The following is a 15,144-nucleotide window of genomic DNA, read 5'->3' as shown; positions in this document are numbered from 1 at the left end:
CCCAGCTCCTCCTCCCAGCTCCTCCCAGCTCCTCCCAGCTCCTCCCAGCTCCTCCCCCCAGCTCCTCCTCCCAGCTCCTCCCAGCTCCTCCCCCCAGCTCCTCCTCCCAGCTCCTCCCAGCTCCTCCCAGCTCCTCCCAGCTCCTCCCAGCTCCTCCCCCCAGCTCCCCCCCCCAGCTCCTCCCCCCCTCCCTCTTCTCAGGAGTCGTACCCCTCTCACACTGTGTGTCAGAGCAGGAGAGTGGTGGTTGGACAGACAGACAGACAAACATTCCATACATGATGATTTTTTATGATTTTATGTGTGTGCACTTTTTAAAAGGCAATGTAAACATTACACCTTGCTATTATTCAGGTTCCCTTGAAATGTTTTATTTTTGTTATCATGTATTTAGCAGAGAGATCTGTTTGTCATCCTAATGAGAGCATGCATTTTAAACTAAACGGGGTTAGGGTTAGGAGTAGACCTTAAGATTTATCTGAAGACAATATAAAATAAACTATAAAACCTAATTTTCTACTTTAATTTACTTTGGGCAATATTCTGTACATTATTTATGACACTTTTATAAGCTGGGGTACAGGGTGATAAACGCACAGCCTCTTAAAGCACTGTGTTTCCCTCCTTCACCTCGCTCTCTCTCTCTCTGTGTCTCTCTCTGTGTGTCTCTCTCTGTGTGTCTCTCTCTCTGTGTCTCTCTCTCTTTGTCTCTCTCTCTCTCTGTGTTTCTCTGTGTGTCTCTCTCTCTGTGTCTCTCTCTTTGTCTCTCTCTCTTTGTCTCTCTCTCTCTGTGTCTCTCTCTTTGTCTCTCTCTCTTTGTCTCTCTCCCTCTCTGTGTCTCTCTGTGTTTCTCTGTGTGTGTCTCTCTCTGTGTCTCTCTCTTTGTTTCTCTGTCTCTGTGACTCTGTCTCTGTGTCTCTCTCTTTGTTTCTCTGTCTCTGTGTCTCTGTCTCTGTGTCTCTCTCTTTGTCTCTCTCTCTGTGTCCCTCTCTCTCTGTCTCTCTCTGTGTCCCTCTCTCTTTGTCTCTCTCTCTGTGTGTCTCTCTCTCTGATTCCACACTGACAGGCTCCCTGGTGGGTCTCCTGCCCTTCACCCTCTCAGCTCTCATTATGTGTGTGCGGGGGCATGTGTGTACAGAACGACAGATGTGCCTTTGCGTGAATGCTTGTCAATTCATGATGTGCACATGCGTGTCTTTCTATCCTGTGAATGTGTTTTTGTGTTTTCCCGTTCCTACGTGTGGGTAACTGGGTGTACGTGCGGCCTAGTTCTGACGGACAGCCCCCCTCTTCAGCCCCCCTCTTCATCCCCCTCCAGCCCTCGTCTTCATCCCCCTCCAGCCCTCCTCTTCATCCCCCTCCAGCCCTCCTCTTCATCCCCCTCCAGCCCTCCTCTTCATCCCCGTCCAGCCCTCCTCTTCATCCCCCTCCAGCCCTCCTCTTCATCCCCGTCCAGCCCTCCTCTTCATCCCCGTCCAGCCCTCCTCTTCATCCCCGTCCAGCCCGCAGGCTTCCTGGTCTTAGTAACCACATCATCAGACAAGGACAGAGCACAGCAGGCTGCAGACTGCAGCACGGCAGACAGACTGCAGCACGGCAGACAGGCTGCAGCACGGCAGACAGGCTGCAGCACGGCAGACAGCCTGCAGCACGGCAGACAGGCTGCAGCACGGCAGACAGGCTGCAGCACGGCAGACAGGCTGCAGCACGGCAGACAGCCTGCAGCACGGCAGACAGGCTGCAGCACGGCAGACAGGCTGCAGCACGGCAGACAGCCTGCAGCACGGCAGACAGGCTGCAGCACGGCAGACAGGCTGCAGCACGGCAGACAGACTGCAGCACGGCAGACAGGCTGCAGCACGGCAGACAGGCTGCAGCACGGCAGACAGGCTGCAGCACGGCAGACAGGCTGCAGCACGGCAGACAGACTGCAGCACGGCAGACAGACTGCAGCACGGCACCCAGACCAGCTCCCACAATGCCTTGCTCTCCCAGAGGTGACCTGCTGACCTGCTGACCTGAGTCACCAGGCTCCTCTCCTGCTCCAGCCAATCAGGAACACTTGTTTTCACATCTTGTTACTCATGATGGGGCGCAAGCAAACATGGGGACGGCCCTCACCGTGCACCTTTGGCTTCTTTTCCTAGTTTCCATGCAAACAAACTTTAAGTTCAACGTCATACTTAAAAAGTGAAAATCCCTTATGGGCTATGTTTGAAAGTTTCCCAAATACTAATAATAGCCGAAACTTGAATATCCTGAGGACAGCAAGTGAAGTTTAATTTAAAGTGTTTCTTTTCTCCAGAACAACGTGACTTCTGTGGTCCTGTATGCCCACAGGCTGTCTCTCACCAAGTCAGAATGTTCTGAGGTAATCACTAGTATCTCCATCTGAGACACACTGCGCACACACTAACAAACACACACACCCATACACACACACACTCCTCTCCCCACCAATGACCGACCTGACCTAGTGACAGCTCCTCCAATCAGACGCATCCCTTAGTGATGAATCCTCCAATAATATCCAGTTTTCAGTTAAGATGGTTGTCATGTTCCGTAGTCATGTTCTCTGTAATCAGTCAACAAGCTGAGAGTCGGCTGGTTTTCCTTCTAATTATTACATCTTTCAGATGTCTGCATTGATCAAAAGAGTCTGTTGCTTTCTTTAATTTCGTTTTTCATACAGTACGTTCAGAAATGCCGATATCTTCTGGAAAACAGAGCAAAATTGATCAGAATCAGAATTCGGTTTATTCGCCATGTACGTATGTTATACAAACACGGAATTTACTGTGGCAGGGAGGTGCAAAACACTAAACATATACGAATCTTAAATTAAGTAAAAGTACAAAAGTTTAACTATTTCTAAGAACTAAACAATCTAAGAATACAACAATTTAAATATAAAATAAAATATATATAAAAATAACAATAAGAATGAACAGCGTGAATGGTCAACATAGTGCAAACGGATACTGAGATAAGGTGGCTTGTGCATACTGTAATTGCCATTAGATGGACTTGTAATAGTTAAATAAGTGAATGAATGTCGAACACTCCTATCTCACTCCTATAGAAAGAACACTCCTATCTCTGTGTGTCACTGCTGTCTCACTGCCAGTTCACTCAGTCACTGCTGTCTCACTGCCAGTTCACTCAGTCACTGCTGTCTCACTGCCGGTTCACTCAGTCACTGCTGTCTCACTGCCGGTTCACTCAGTCACTGCTGTCTCACTGCTGGTTCACTCAGTCACTGCTGTCTCACTGCCGGTTCACTCAGTCACTGCTGTCTCACTGCCGATTCACTCAGTCACTGCTGTCTCACTGCCAGTTCACTCAGTCACTGCTGTCTCACTGCCGGTTCACTCAGTCACTGCTGTCTCACTGCCGGTTCACTCAGTCACTGCTGTCTCACTGCCGGTTCACTCAGTCACTGCTGTCTCACTGCCAGTTCACTCAGTCACTGCTGTCTCACTGCCAGTTCACTCAGTCACTGGCCAGATGACAGCTTGTCCAGGGCTTTCAGGAACATCACCAGGCAAGGAATGCCTCATCACTGATACCTGCCACCCTCATACACACACACACATGGGTGCCCACACACACACACACACACACACACACACACAAACACATATACTGTATACATACACACCTGTCTCCTTGACAGTGTCTTTATGTCAGTATAAACTCATCCAGTCTGATGTCCTTCTCTGTGACAGAGGTACAAGGCATGCCAGGGGTGACTGGGTTGTCCCCTTCAGGAAGGTTTGGGTTATAAGAGTTTGATCTTGAAAGCACTTGGAGAGTTTCCTGCAATATAATGATTTTATAGGGGGGATAATGGAGTGATTCAGACAATACTGTTGATCTTTTTCAGTATCTGTTAACTAAGAGGATTATGAGTCGTATTGGGATCTAATCTAATCTATAGGGACTGGTCATTTTAACGCAATCACTCAAAGGGTACAATTCCATTACTACCCCTCCCCCTTCAGAGATTAGGGCCCACAGTAGGAAGAGGTAATACATGTGGGAGGATCAATCAGTGGGATTAGAACGAAGCCCTGTCTTGTTTCTCTCCCCCTTAATCTTCTGAAGGCATCTTCAACATCACCCTCTCTCATAACACATGGTCCTGGTCCTGGTCCTGGTCCTGGTCCTGGTCCTGGTCCTGGCCCTCCCTCCCTCCCTCCGTCCGTCCGTCCCTCCCTCCGTCCGTCCGTCCGTCCCTCCCTCCCTCCCTCCGTCCGTCCCTCCCTCCCTCCGTCCGTCCCTCCCTCCCTCCCTCCCTCCCTCCCTCCCTCCCTGCGTCCCTCCCTCCCTCCCCCCTGTGGCCTGAGGCTGTCCCCAGACTTGGTCAGTGACCCTGTCTCAGGTTGAAGCCATATGGCTCTCCCCTGCTCTCCTCTGTTCTACTGTGTCAGTCATTGTATCTAGATACAAAAAGGCCATTAAAGTCTTTTCTTACAGGCAGTTCCACCCTGACTACAGAATAATTAGATGTCCCGAAGGTTTTACCACCTTAGACTGTTTTGGATGTCCTACATCTGTTACGAAATAACCAAAGTTAAGCATTTAGTTTAAAAGTAACCCTGTGTGGCTTTGGATGAGAGCGTCTGTTAAATGAATCAAATGTAAGATGATTGTTGGTGTAGAATCAAGAACAGGATTCTCATCTCTTAGCCCATATCCTGTATTTGGATTCGACTTCCATTCCTGAGTTTTGATTTTACTCATGCAGAGGTTCCTTAAACCCAGGTGATGTGGCCCGTTGGAGTGAATGGGGAACTTGTGTTTATCAGCAGCTGCAACCACACTGACCCTAACCCTAACCCTGGGAGAAACAGGAGAGAGATGTGATCGTCTCTTACTTCTGCTCTGGGCACAGGTCAACCACATCCTTTATACACTATATATCTTCATGTGTCCCCCCCCCTCTATTTCACTGTGCATGAGCACATACTATACACACACACCCTACACATGCACATGCTGACTAAACATGCTCTGTGGAATACAGCAAACACACATGCACCACCTATACACCACCTATACACCACCTGTACACCACCTGTAGCCGTCTGGAGCTGACGTAGAGCAGAGCTGTTCATCTGAGCACACCCAGCCTGAGCTGTTCTTCTGAGCACACCCAGCCTGAGCTGTTCTTCTGAGCACACCCAGCCTGAGCTGTTCTTCTGAGCACACCCAGCCTGAGCTGTTCTTCTGAGCACACCCAGCCTGAGCTGTTCTTCTGAGCACACCCAGCCTGAGCTGTTCTTCTGAGCACACCCTGCCTGAGCTGTTCTTCTGAGCACACCCAGCCTGAGCTGTTCTTCTGAGCACACCCAGCCTGAGCTGTTCTTCTGAGCACACCCTGCGTCCTGGTGCTCCTGTGTCCAGGCTGGGCGGGGCGCTGATGGAGGCTGGGCGGGGCGGTGATGGAGGCTGGGCGGGGCGGTGATGGAGGCTGGGCGGTGATGGAGGCTGGGCGGGCGGGCGGTGATGGAGGCTGGGCTGGGCGGGCGGTGATGGAGGCTGGGCTGGGCGGGGCGGTGATGGAGGCTGGGCCGGGCGGGCGGTGATGGAGGCTGGGCTGGGCGGTGATGGAGGCTGGGCCGGGCGGTGATGGAGGCTGGGCGGGGCGGTGATGGAGGCTGGGCCGGGCGGGGCGGTGATGGAGGCTGGGCGGGGCGGTGATGGAGGCTGGGCCGGGCGGGGCGGTGATGGAGGCTGGGCCGGGCGGTGATGGAGGCTGGGCCGGTTGGGGCGGTGATGGAGGCTGGGCGGGCGGTGATGGAGGCTGGGCGGGCGGTGATGGAGGCTGGGCGGGCGGTGATGGAGAGCCAGCCTGGACAGAGAGAGACATCTGTCCCGCCTGCGAGCAGCAGGAAGCTGCTTCATGTCCTGCTGGATTTACTGCCTCCCCGGCCGTGTGCAGACAGACTATATCACAGATGCTAAACAATGCTGGTGGGGTGTGTCTGGTGTGTGAGTGTATGTGTGTGTCTGGTGTGTGTGTCTGGTGTGTGAGTGTATGTGTGTGTCTGGTGTGTGAGTGTATGTGTGTGTCTGGTGTGTGTGTGAGTGTATGTGTGTCTGGTGAGTGTGAGAGCAAGCCACTACCCAACTTACACAAATCACAAAATGTGGATTTCACCTCAAAAATTTATTAAATAATCATCTTCAACACCATGAAAAAATTCTAACGCATGAAAAAAAACAAAAAAACAGTCACATTGTTTCAAGTTTTCCCCAACAACAGTGTTGTCCATCCTGAGCTACAGACACTGAGGAAGTAGCTCTCCAGCCTGCCATGCTGCTGGTTCTCTGTCCTTCACTAGGTTATGAGTGTAGCTCTGTGATAGAGCACCTGTGTTGCACTTGCCCTACATCTGCTACAGGAAGGAGTTACTGTTAAGTAAGAGCAGGCTCCTACTTAGGAAGTTTATACATGATGTGACAATGTTGCTTCTGTGATTTACAGTACGATCAAATGGTGCCTCCAGCGACCATCTGATGGCCACACAAGTCTGGCTCCCTCTCACCATCTGTTCCATTGTTGGGGGTCTCCATGGACCCCACTGGTTCTGAGAACCAGCCCCACATGGCTCCTGCAGGGCTGGCCCTGGCCTCCTGGGTCAGCAGGGTGGAGGGAGACCACCGCCCTCTCTGGGACCAGGACGAGGCCCCCCTCTGCCCCAGGACGAGGCCCCTCTCTGCCCCAGGACGAGGCCCCTCTCTGCCCCAGGACGAGGCCCCCCTCTGCCCCAGGACGAGGCCCCCCTCTGCCCCAGGACGAGGCCCCCCTCTGCCCCAGGACGAGGCCCCTCTCTGCCCCAGGACCACCGCCCTCTCTGGGACCAGGACGAGGCCCCTCTCTGCCCCAGGACCACCGCCCTCTCTGCCCCAGGACTAGCCCCCTCTCTGGGACCAGGACGAGGCCCCTCTCTGCCCCAGGACCACCGCCCTCTCTGCCCCAGGACTAGCCCCCTCTCTGCCCCATGACCAGCCCTCTCTGCTGAGAGAATGAAGGAGTGATGAAAACTAGCTCAAGGTAAGCTGCCCCCCACACTCCTTCTCTACACAGCTCCCCCCACAGAGACATCTGTCTCCCGTGTTAGTCCATGCTGAAGGACAGTCTTGTTTGTGTTTTCAGGACTAAGACAACTGCAATAGCAACTCTGGTGCTTTGTTCATGAGTTCACATGTTGATTGCAAAACATAAGAAATAAAATAAATAAATACATTAGAGCAGATAGCCAGTCCCTGTCCATTAGTATCATACACACCAAGACGGTGATACTTCTAATTTATGCAGTTATATTTATAACAGTCACCATGACTTTAATATAATTACTAATACTGTTGGCATCAGATATTTCAAGACTAGAGACAATCTGATAATTGTTTAAGTTATCAAAGGAAACAATATCATCGAAAACACCGAAAAAAAGAAGAAAAAAAAAGTTCATCAATGCCAAAATAAATTACAAACGAAAATAATCTGACCGGCATGCACAATTCACAGTAGCAAGACATGTTTCTTTTTTGTATCGGTTTCATTTTGTTACACAGCAACATATTTACACCGTACAGTCCTCCTTCCTGTAGTCTGCTTCCTGTCAGACTGAGTTCCTCACGAGACACACCAGCGTAGCAGCTACATCACCCGAGAGAAGTCCCGGCTCCCAGAGCAGTGCTGGCCTGGCAGGCGGCCAGTCTCAGCGGCGTCTCACAGTCCCCCTAACCCACCCTGACACTGGAGTAGCTCAGGTACTCGGAACAGTTTAGGGTCCTCCATGTTTTCCCAGTCTCAATCAGCAGAACAGAATCTAGCCCTGGCTCCGTCCACTGCATGGCTTCATTTCTGAGGTCCTGATGGACTCACTTGTCAGTTAGGAGAGTCACTTGACTCTCAGAGGAAGGCTCCAGGTGTGTCTCTGTACTGTGGACAAGTTCAGCAGTCCAGCAGGATTCATTAGTCCGGTCTTCTGTAGCTATTAGATACAACAGGCTGAATCAGGGCACCTTGGTTGAAAATAAGTATTCCAGCAGGCATTTGTTTGTATCGAAACATCTGATAGGATCTATCTTGAAGTCTGATTGGGTGGAGGTATAAAGAAACAGTAAGTGATGTCCCAGAGACAGCAGGGTGATGGCTGATATCACATTTCCCCTCCAGAATCCCATCTGTGTGGTCTCTGGTCTTGCCCCAGGTAAGACAGCTTTATCTTTACACACACATCCAACATGAGTGCTTCTTAATTTCAGTTTCATCTTCATAATGTATCAAACACATCACATCTGGGTCTGGGGAGGACATCCCAGTGTGGAAGTGACGCTTGTCCAACCCTCCCTCCTCCCCCCCCCCCCCTCCACACTAAGCCCCGCCCCCCCATCGTGTCAGCTGTGTGTGCTCATGTGTGTGTGGCTGCAGCCAACAAACACTGGCTTTATATCTGTCTTCTCCGCACAATAGGGGAATCTAATCACATGAAGCAGGGCTGGGAACAAAAGCAGAGAGTGTGAGTGTGTGTGTGTGTGTGTGTGTGAGTGTGTGTGTGAGTGAGTGTGTGTGTGAGTGTGTGTGGGGTGGGGGGTTACTGAAGCAAGACATGCAGAGATAGAGAGGGGGTTGGAGGATGTCTGTCAACACTAAAGGCCTTGTGAGTGAAGGCAGGGTGGGGTCTTAGTGAGGTAACACTGTCAACAACAATCAGAAGGCCACAGTCCAGCAGGGCTGCGGGGGTCTCCACAGCCGCAAGACAGACCCCCACAGCCGCAAGACAGACCCCCACACTAACCTTAACCCTCCCCCTAACTGTGGTGCAGGCCTCACACCTCCTCTGCCTGGCCCTCCACAGGGCTGGAGGAGGGCTGAGGCTGGCCTTGTGGAGCCCAGCAGAGTGTGAGGAGACACACAGCAGGATCTGTCCCAGGCTGCTCCAGACCTCTGAGGGGCCAGACAGCAGGATCTGTCCCAGGCTGCTCCAGACCTCTGAGGGGCCAGACAGCAGGATCTGTCCCAGGCTGCTCCAGACCTCTGAGGGGCCAGACAGCAGGATCTGTCCCAGGCTGCTCCAGACCTCTGAGGGGCCAGACAGCAGGATCTGTCCCAGGCTGCTCCAGACCTCTGAGGGGCCAGACAGCAGGATCTGTCCCAGGCTGCTCCAGACCTCTGAGGGGCCAGACAGCAGGATCTGTCCCAGGCTGCTCCAGACCTCTGAGGGGCCAGACAGCAGGATTTGTCCCAGGCTGCTCCAGACCTCTGAGGGGCCAGACAGCAGGATCTGTCCCAGGCTGCTCCAGACCTCTGAGGGACCAGACAGCAGGATCTGTCCCAGGCTGCTCCAGACCTCTGAGGGACCAACACATCTCATCAGACTGAAACATGTACTCATCCCCTCATGTTTTCATCCCCTGCTTCCTCTCTCTGTTTGATTGGTCGGGGGGGATTAAAACCAGATTACCTCAGGGTGTGTGTGTCTGTGTGTGTGTGTGTGTGCGTGCACGCGATGTGTGAAGGGTCAAGCAGGTCTAAGTGAGTGTTTGTCAACCGCAGTGTGTGTGTGTGTGTGTGTAAATCTGAGGGTGTTCCAGTGTGCTGATGTCTATAAGAGCATTAAAGGAGGAGAGCCAGCGGCCCAGACGTGACTAGAGCCCACTGCCACCGCAGACCTGCAGATGTGACTAGAGCCCACTGCCACCGCAGACCTGCAGATGTGACTACAGCTCACTGCCACCGCAGACCTGCAGATGTGACTACAGCTCACTGCCACCGCAGACCTGCAGATGTGACTACAGCTCACTGCCACCGCAGACCTGCAGATGTGACTACAGCCCACTGCCACCGCAGACCTGCAGATGTGACTACAGCTCACTGCCACCGCAGACCTGCAGATGTGACTACAGCTCACTGCCACCGCAGACCTGCAGATGTGACTACAGCTCACTGCCACCGATGTCTGTCTCCTAACAGCCCCTAGAGACAGGAGGAGCCAGACAGGAGGATCCAGACAGGAGGAGCCAGACAGGAGGATCCAGACAGGAAGATCCAGACAGGAGGAGCCAGACAGGAGGAGCCAGACAGGAGGAGCCAGACAGGAGGAGCCAGACAGGAGGATCCAGACAGGAGGATTCAGACAGGAGGATCCAGACAGGAGGAGCCAGACAGGAGGATCCAGACAGGAGGATCCAGACAGGAGGAGCCAGACAGGAGGAGCCAGACACAGATTCCTGATTTAGCATGTGAACAACACAGAGCAGGAGAGCAGGTCTCTCTGGTCAGAGATAAGAGCACCGGGCACAGGGGTCAGATGGCTGAGCGGTTAGGGAATCGGGCTATTAATCAGAAGGTTGTTGGTTTTGTTCCCGTCCGCGTCAAATGACGTTGTGTCCTTGGGCAAGGCACTTCACCCTACTTGCCTCGGGGGGAATGTCCCTGTACTTACTGTAAGTTGCTCTGGATAAGAGCGTCTGCTAAATGACTAAATGTAAATGTAAATGTAAGAGCAGGTCTCTCTGGTTAGAGATAAGAGCAGGTCTCTCTGGTCAGTTTGACTCTTCATGGTTTATCTACTGCAGCTCTGTGCAGCTAACAGTCCAGTGTAGCCAGCAGGAAACAAGTAAATGCACTGCCCCATTTTTTTTCATCTGTCATTCCCATGTATTTCAAAGAGCATTTCTCCTGCCTTTTAACTGAGATGAACTGACTGAACTGCCTTGTCTGCATCCTGTGTAGACAACCACACACACACACACACACACACACACACACACACACACATGTACACACATGCTCAAACACAGCCTCCTGGCTCCAGCCTGGGGCTCAGCTGTTAGCCTGACACACACACACACACACACACACACGGGACCTAGATTAACATGCCTGAGGTTTCATTCCAGAGAGGAGGTGAAATCAGAGAGAGAGAGGTGTCCTAGGAAGCATCATCATGACATGTGTCCTCACACACTGGTGACCAAACACACACTGGTGACCAAACACACACTGGTGACCAAACACACAGCAAACTTCTGACAAACAACAAGACAACAGCAACCTCCCCAACTCTGCATGTTTAGCTATCGCTTCTCCCCACAGTAACTCCCACTGCCCTGCTGGTGGGTTTAAGAAGTCCTGCTACACAAGACGAGTGTGTGCATGTGTGTGTGCATGTGTGTGTGCGTGTGTGTGTGTGTGTGCGTGTGTGTGTGCGTGTGTGTGTGCGTGTTTGTGTGTGTGTGCGTGTGTGTGTGTGTGCGTGTGTGTGTGTGCGTGTGTGTGTGCGTGTGTGCGTGTTTGTGTGTGTGTGCGTGTGTGTGTGTGTGCGTGTGTGTGTGTGTGTGCGTGTGTGTGTGCGTGTGTGTGTGTGCGTGTGTGTGTGCGTGTGTGTGTGCGTGTTTGTGTGTGTGTGCGTGTGTGTGTGTGTGCGTGTGTGTGTGTGCGTGCGTGTGTGTGTGTGTGCGTGTGTGTGTGTGTGTGTGCGTGTGTGTGTGTGCGTACTCGGTCACCCTGGATTAGCTATTGAACCTTCAGGGCAGGGAGGGGAGTGGAGGAGGCAGAGGTGGTGGGAGGGGGAGGGGCGGCGGCAAGGTAATCTGCTAATCTCATTAATCCCAGGGCAGCAGCCAGGCCTGCTGACAAGGACATGAGGAGGGAAACAGCTGATGCTGCTGCCCCATACACAACACAAGCTGCCCACAGCCACACACACGTACCCCTCACACACACGTACCCCTCACACACACGTACCCCTCACACACACGTACCCCTCACACACACGTACCCCTCACACACACGTACCCCTCACACATACTTACCCCTCACACTACTACTCTGGAGGGTGACCGCAGACAGGCTGCTGGGGAGGGTGAGTTCAGAGCCGTATCGGACAGCTGCTCTGCAGGTCAACAGAACGTCCTCTGTTGTCAAAAGGCTCTGGAAAAACAGTCCATTTGTTTTGCTGTGGTGATGACAAAGCATAAAACTAGATCCAACGACCTGGATGTTTTTGTCTGTTACTAACAGTCCAGCCCTTCCCCAGACCTGACACAGGAGTCTGGAGTGGAACCAGACCTGAAGATCCTGGTGTGTCTTCTTAACTTGAAGAGGATGTCTAGACTTTAAACAGTGTTGCATTAACATTTACATTTACATTTAGTCATTTAGCAGACGCTCTTATCCAGAGCGACTTACAGTAAGTACATGGACATTCTCCCTGAGGCAAGTAGGGTGAAGTGCCTTGCCCAAGGACACAACGTCATTTGGCAGGTCCGGTGAATCGAACCAACAACCTGACAAGATAAGATGGTTGAAATGCCAGCAAACAAAATGATAATCATGAATCTTGTCATTTGGTCTTCTGTACAGGGATGACTGGTGAACTGCTGTCCACAAACACCTCAGCAGAGTTCATCAGACAGACAGGCTGAAGAGTGGAGAGGGTGAGGGTGGAGGACTGATGCAGTTACAGCAGGACAGCTGGGGCACCCCCCCCCTCATCCCTGTGTGTGTGTGTAGCCGACCCCCCCCCTCATCGGTCCAGCACTCTGCTGTAATCCTGAGGGCTGCCCCCTCCTTCGCTCTTCAGCTCAGCGAACACCAGAGTGAAGAAGTGAGGGTCAGCGTTGATGCGCAGCATCTTGGAGCTTGTGGCTTCGATGATGGCCAGACAGCGGTCCCAGAAGGCGTCCTTCCCCGCCTCCACCAGGAAAGGCTTGAGGGGGTAGGAGATCTCGTTGCCCATGTAAGAGTAGGACAGGTACAGGCATGTGAGCAGTGTGGCCTGCAGCTCATGCTCTGACGCCACCAGCTCTCCATCCACCACCTCCCTGCACAGCATGTAGACAAACACCACGTTGGCGGGCGTGACGAAGGCCTGGTCCTGCCAGCCCTGCAGCAGCAGGGAGCGGTCCACCGCCCGCAGCCACAGCACCGGCTCGGCCGGGGAGAGGTGCTTCAGCCGGTAACAGCGTCCACACAGGAACCTTCCCAGGCAGCGGAGCAGCTCACTGGTGGAGGCCTGCACAATGACGCGCTTGGGAGACGACGGCAGTGTTCCCTGGGGAACCTTCTTGACTGAAGAGATCTGCTGGGGCCTCCCATAGCCATAGTGGTGGCCCAGCCCCAGCCCCAGCCCCAGCCCCGGCCCCAGCCCCGGCCCCAGCCCCGGCCCCGGCCCCCCGGGGCCCCCATAGCTGGACAGATTGGCACAGGACAGGGACTTCTTGACGTTGTCGCGGTTGCGGTGCAGCACAGGGTCCTTCTGGTAGAGGCTGATGTTGTTGTTCAAAGGGCCGGACAGCTCCCCTGCAGGACAGCCCTTCCTGGAGCTGCTGCGCTTCTTGGTGGAGGCCACCAGCCTCTTCCAGGTGAGGGCCGGGAGGAAGATGGCCTGGCCTCGCTTGAGGCCGCCCTCCCTCTGCACGCTGAGAGGCCGGCCGCTGAGGCTGGGGTAGTGGCTGAGTGACCCTGAATGGTTGTCATAGTAGCCAGGCTTCCTGGCGCCAGGGGATAGGGACAGCACGGTGCCCATAGCGACGGGTCAGGGGTCAGGGGTCAGGGGAACGTCTGGTTGTGGACAGAAGGGAGAAGGAGGCGGGGCTCTCTCCTGAGGGAGGGGTTACAGTCCAGGTGCCATGGAGAGAAGCAGGTCTGACATGCAGGGAGCAGAGACACAGGACGTCTTCAAGATGACTCACAAACCTCCATGCTCATGACGCAAGTATGTCTGGAACAGGGAAGAACAACTGTTTTTAGGGTTATAGAAAGCAAATAGTTGCACAAACTGTGATATGGCATCTGAAATAAGCACATTTGCTATTTCCCCTTCACCTAGGCTTGCTGTGTTTGTCCACTCTGCCCCAGATATCAGAGTAGCTTTCTGGGTTAAGTAAGTCTGCAGGGACGATCTCTTCTCATGTAGTCTCTGGAATGACCCAGTTAGCATCCGTGCATCCCAGGCTGACCACCTGACCACCAGACTAACACACACATGCTACTGTAGCCTACATCACTGCCGCGTGACTGACAGAAAATCAGCAGCTCGATGAATAGACTCATTTGATCTTATTCTCATGTCACAGTCCTGTTCATGAACAGAAAGTCTGTGCGCTTCACAATACAGACGCCCATTTGCTGAAACATTCTAAAACTAGTGATGTCTATCATCAAACGCAATTAACCGTATCTTTTTTTTGGTACAAAGAGGTGCTCACCTGGTAATCATAGAAGAGACTGAACCAGGTCGATGTCCATTCTCTCACTGTCGCAGTCCGCGCCGACAGATCGGCTGTTGACAAACGGGACTGGAATTAGTTTGTGGATGAACATATAGGGAACTTACTGTGTTGATGTAACATCAAGAAGGTTTGGACCACCACTACGTTACAAAACTCTTTTAAAATATAGGTCAACTTACAGTTCAATATTGATACTCTTCTCAGCGTGTAAGTAGTCTACTTATTTGCCCTAAATACCAGAACTGCTGCGCCTGTAATAACCGTTATTCTCGGCTGGTATGGTGCAGGTGTGAAACATTCTGAAGAAGTCTAAATTAAAAGTGTCCGTTCTGAGTGTCTGTGCTGAAAAGATTCATTCATTTCATCAAAAAAAAACAGGACGTCGCAAACTTCCACTGTTACATCCCCCTGACGTTACATTCCATCCCATCTTCAAATCCAAGTAATACAACTTGAACGCGGTATGATTCCATCATGTTGACGCTCAAGCAGCAGTTATCCGTCTGTTGTCCGTGCGAACGATCAAGTCGGTTTCACTCGTTCAGGACACGGGACAAAACAACAGTCTCCGTATCAGCCTGCCTTCACACTGATTTAGAGCGCGCGCCGCACCGGGCAGCTCTAGGCGGATCATCAACTATTCAGTGGATAGACTCCTCCTAGAGCGCGCGCTGGGCTGGCCGACGCGCATTTAATGTCGGTCACTGCAACGATTAAGTCTGAATATTACTCAAGAGATATAGGACTAAGCCCGTTTTCATTTTTTCTTTAATCATTTAGCTAGGGTAGATGGAGGACACTCACCTATTTTTTAAAGTAGTCCAACTCCCAAACATGCTCAGGATCACGTCTAGTCTAATATCATCAGTATTTGCCACACTGTACATTAGT

At 52.4% G+C, this 15,144-nt stretch overlaps 1 protein-coding gene across 1 annotated transcript; it reads right to left on the bottom strand.

Annotated features, from left to right (window-relative positions):
- Nucleotides 1–12,524: 12,524 nt before the first annotated feature.
- Nucleotides 12,525–14,301, bottom strand: si:dkeyp-92c9.2 (uncharacterized protein LOC571482 homolog). The gene is made up of 2 exons (XM_062487099.1): nt 14,230–14,301; nt 12,525–13,742 (listed from the first exon to the last, which is right to left on the bottom strand). The coding sequence occupies exon 2, from the start codon at nt 13,545–13,547 to the stop codon at nt 12,546–12,548; it is 1,002 nt and encodes a 333-aa protein (XP_062343083.1). The 5' UTR covers nt 13,548–13,742; nt 14,230–14,301; the 3' UTR covers nt 12,525–12,545.
- Between the last annotated feature and the right edge of the window lie 843 nt (nt 14,302–15,144).

This window comes from Osmerus eperlanus, chromosome 20, assembly GCF_963692335.1.
Source record: "Osmerus eperlanus chromosome 20, fOsmEpe2.1, whole genome shotgun sequence".
NCBI classification, from domain to species: Eukaryota; Metazoa; Chordata; class Actinopteri; order Osmeriformes; family Osmeridae; genus Osmerus; species Osmerus eperlanus.
Note: the sequence above shows the minus strand (reverse complement) of the source record. Positions and strands in the feature narration are given on the sequence as shown.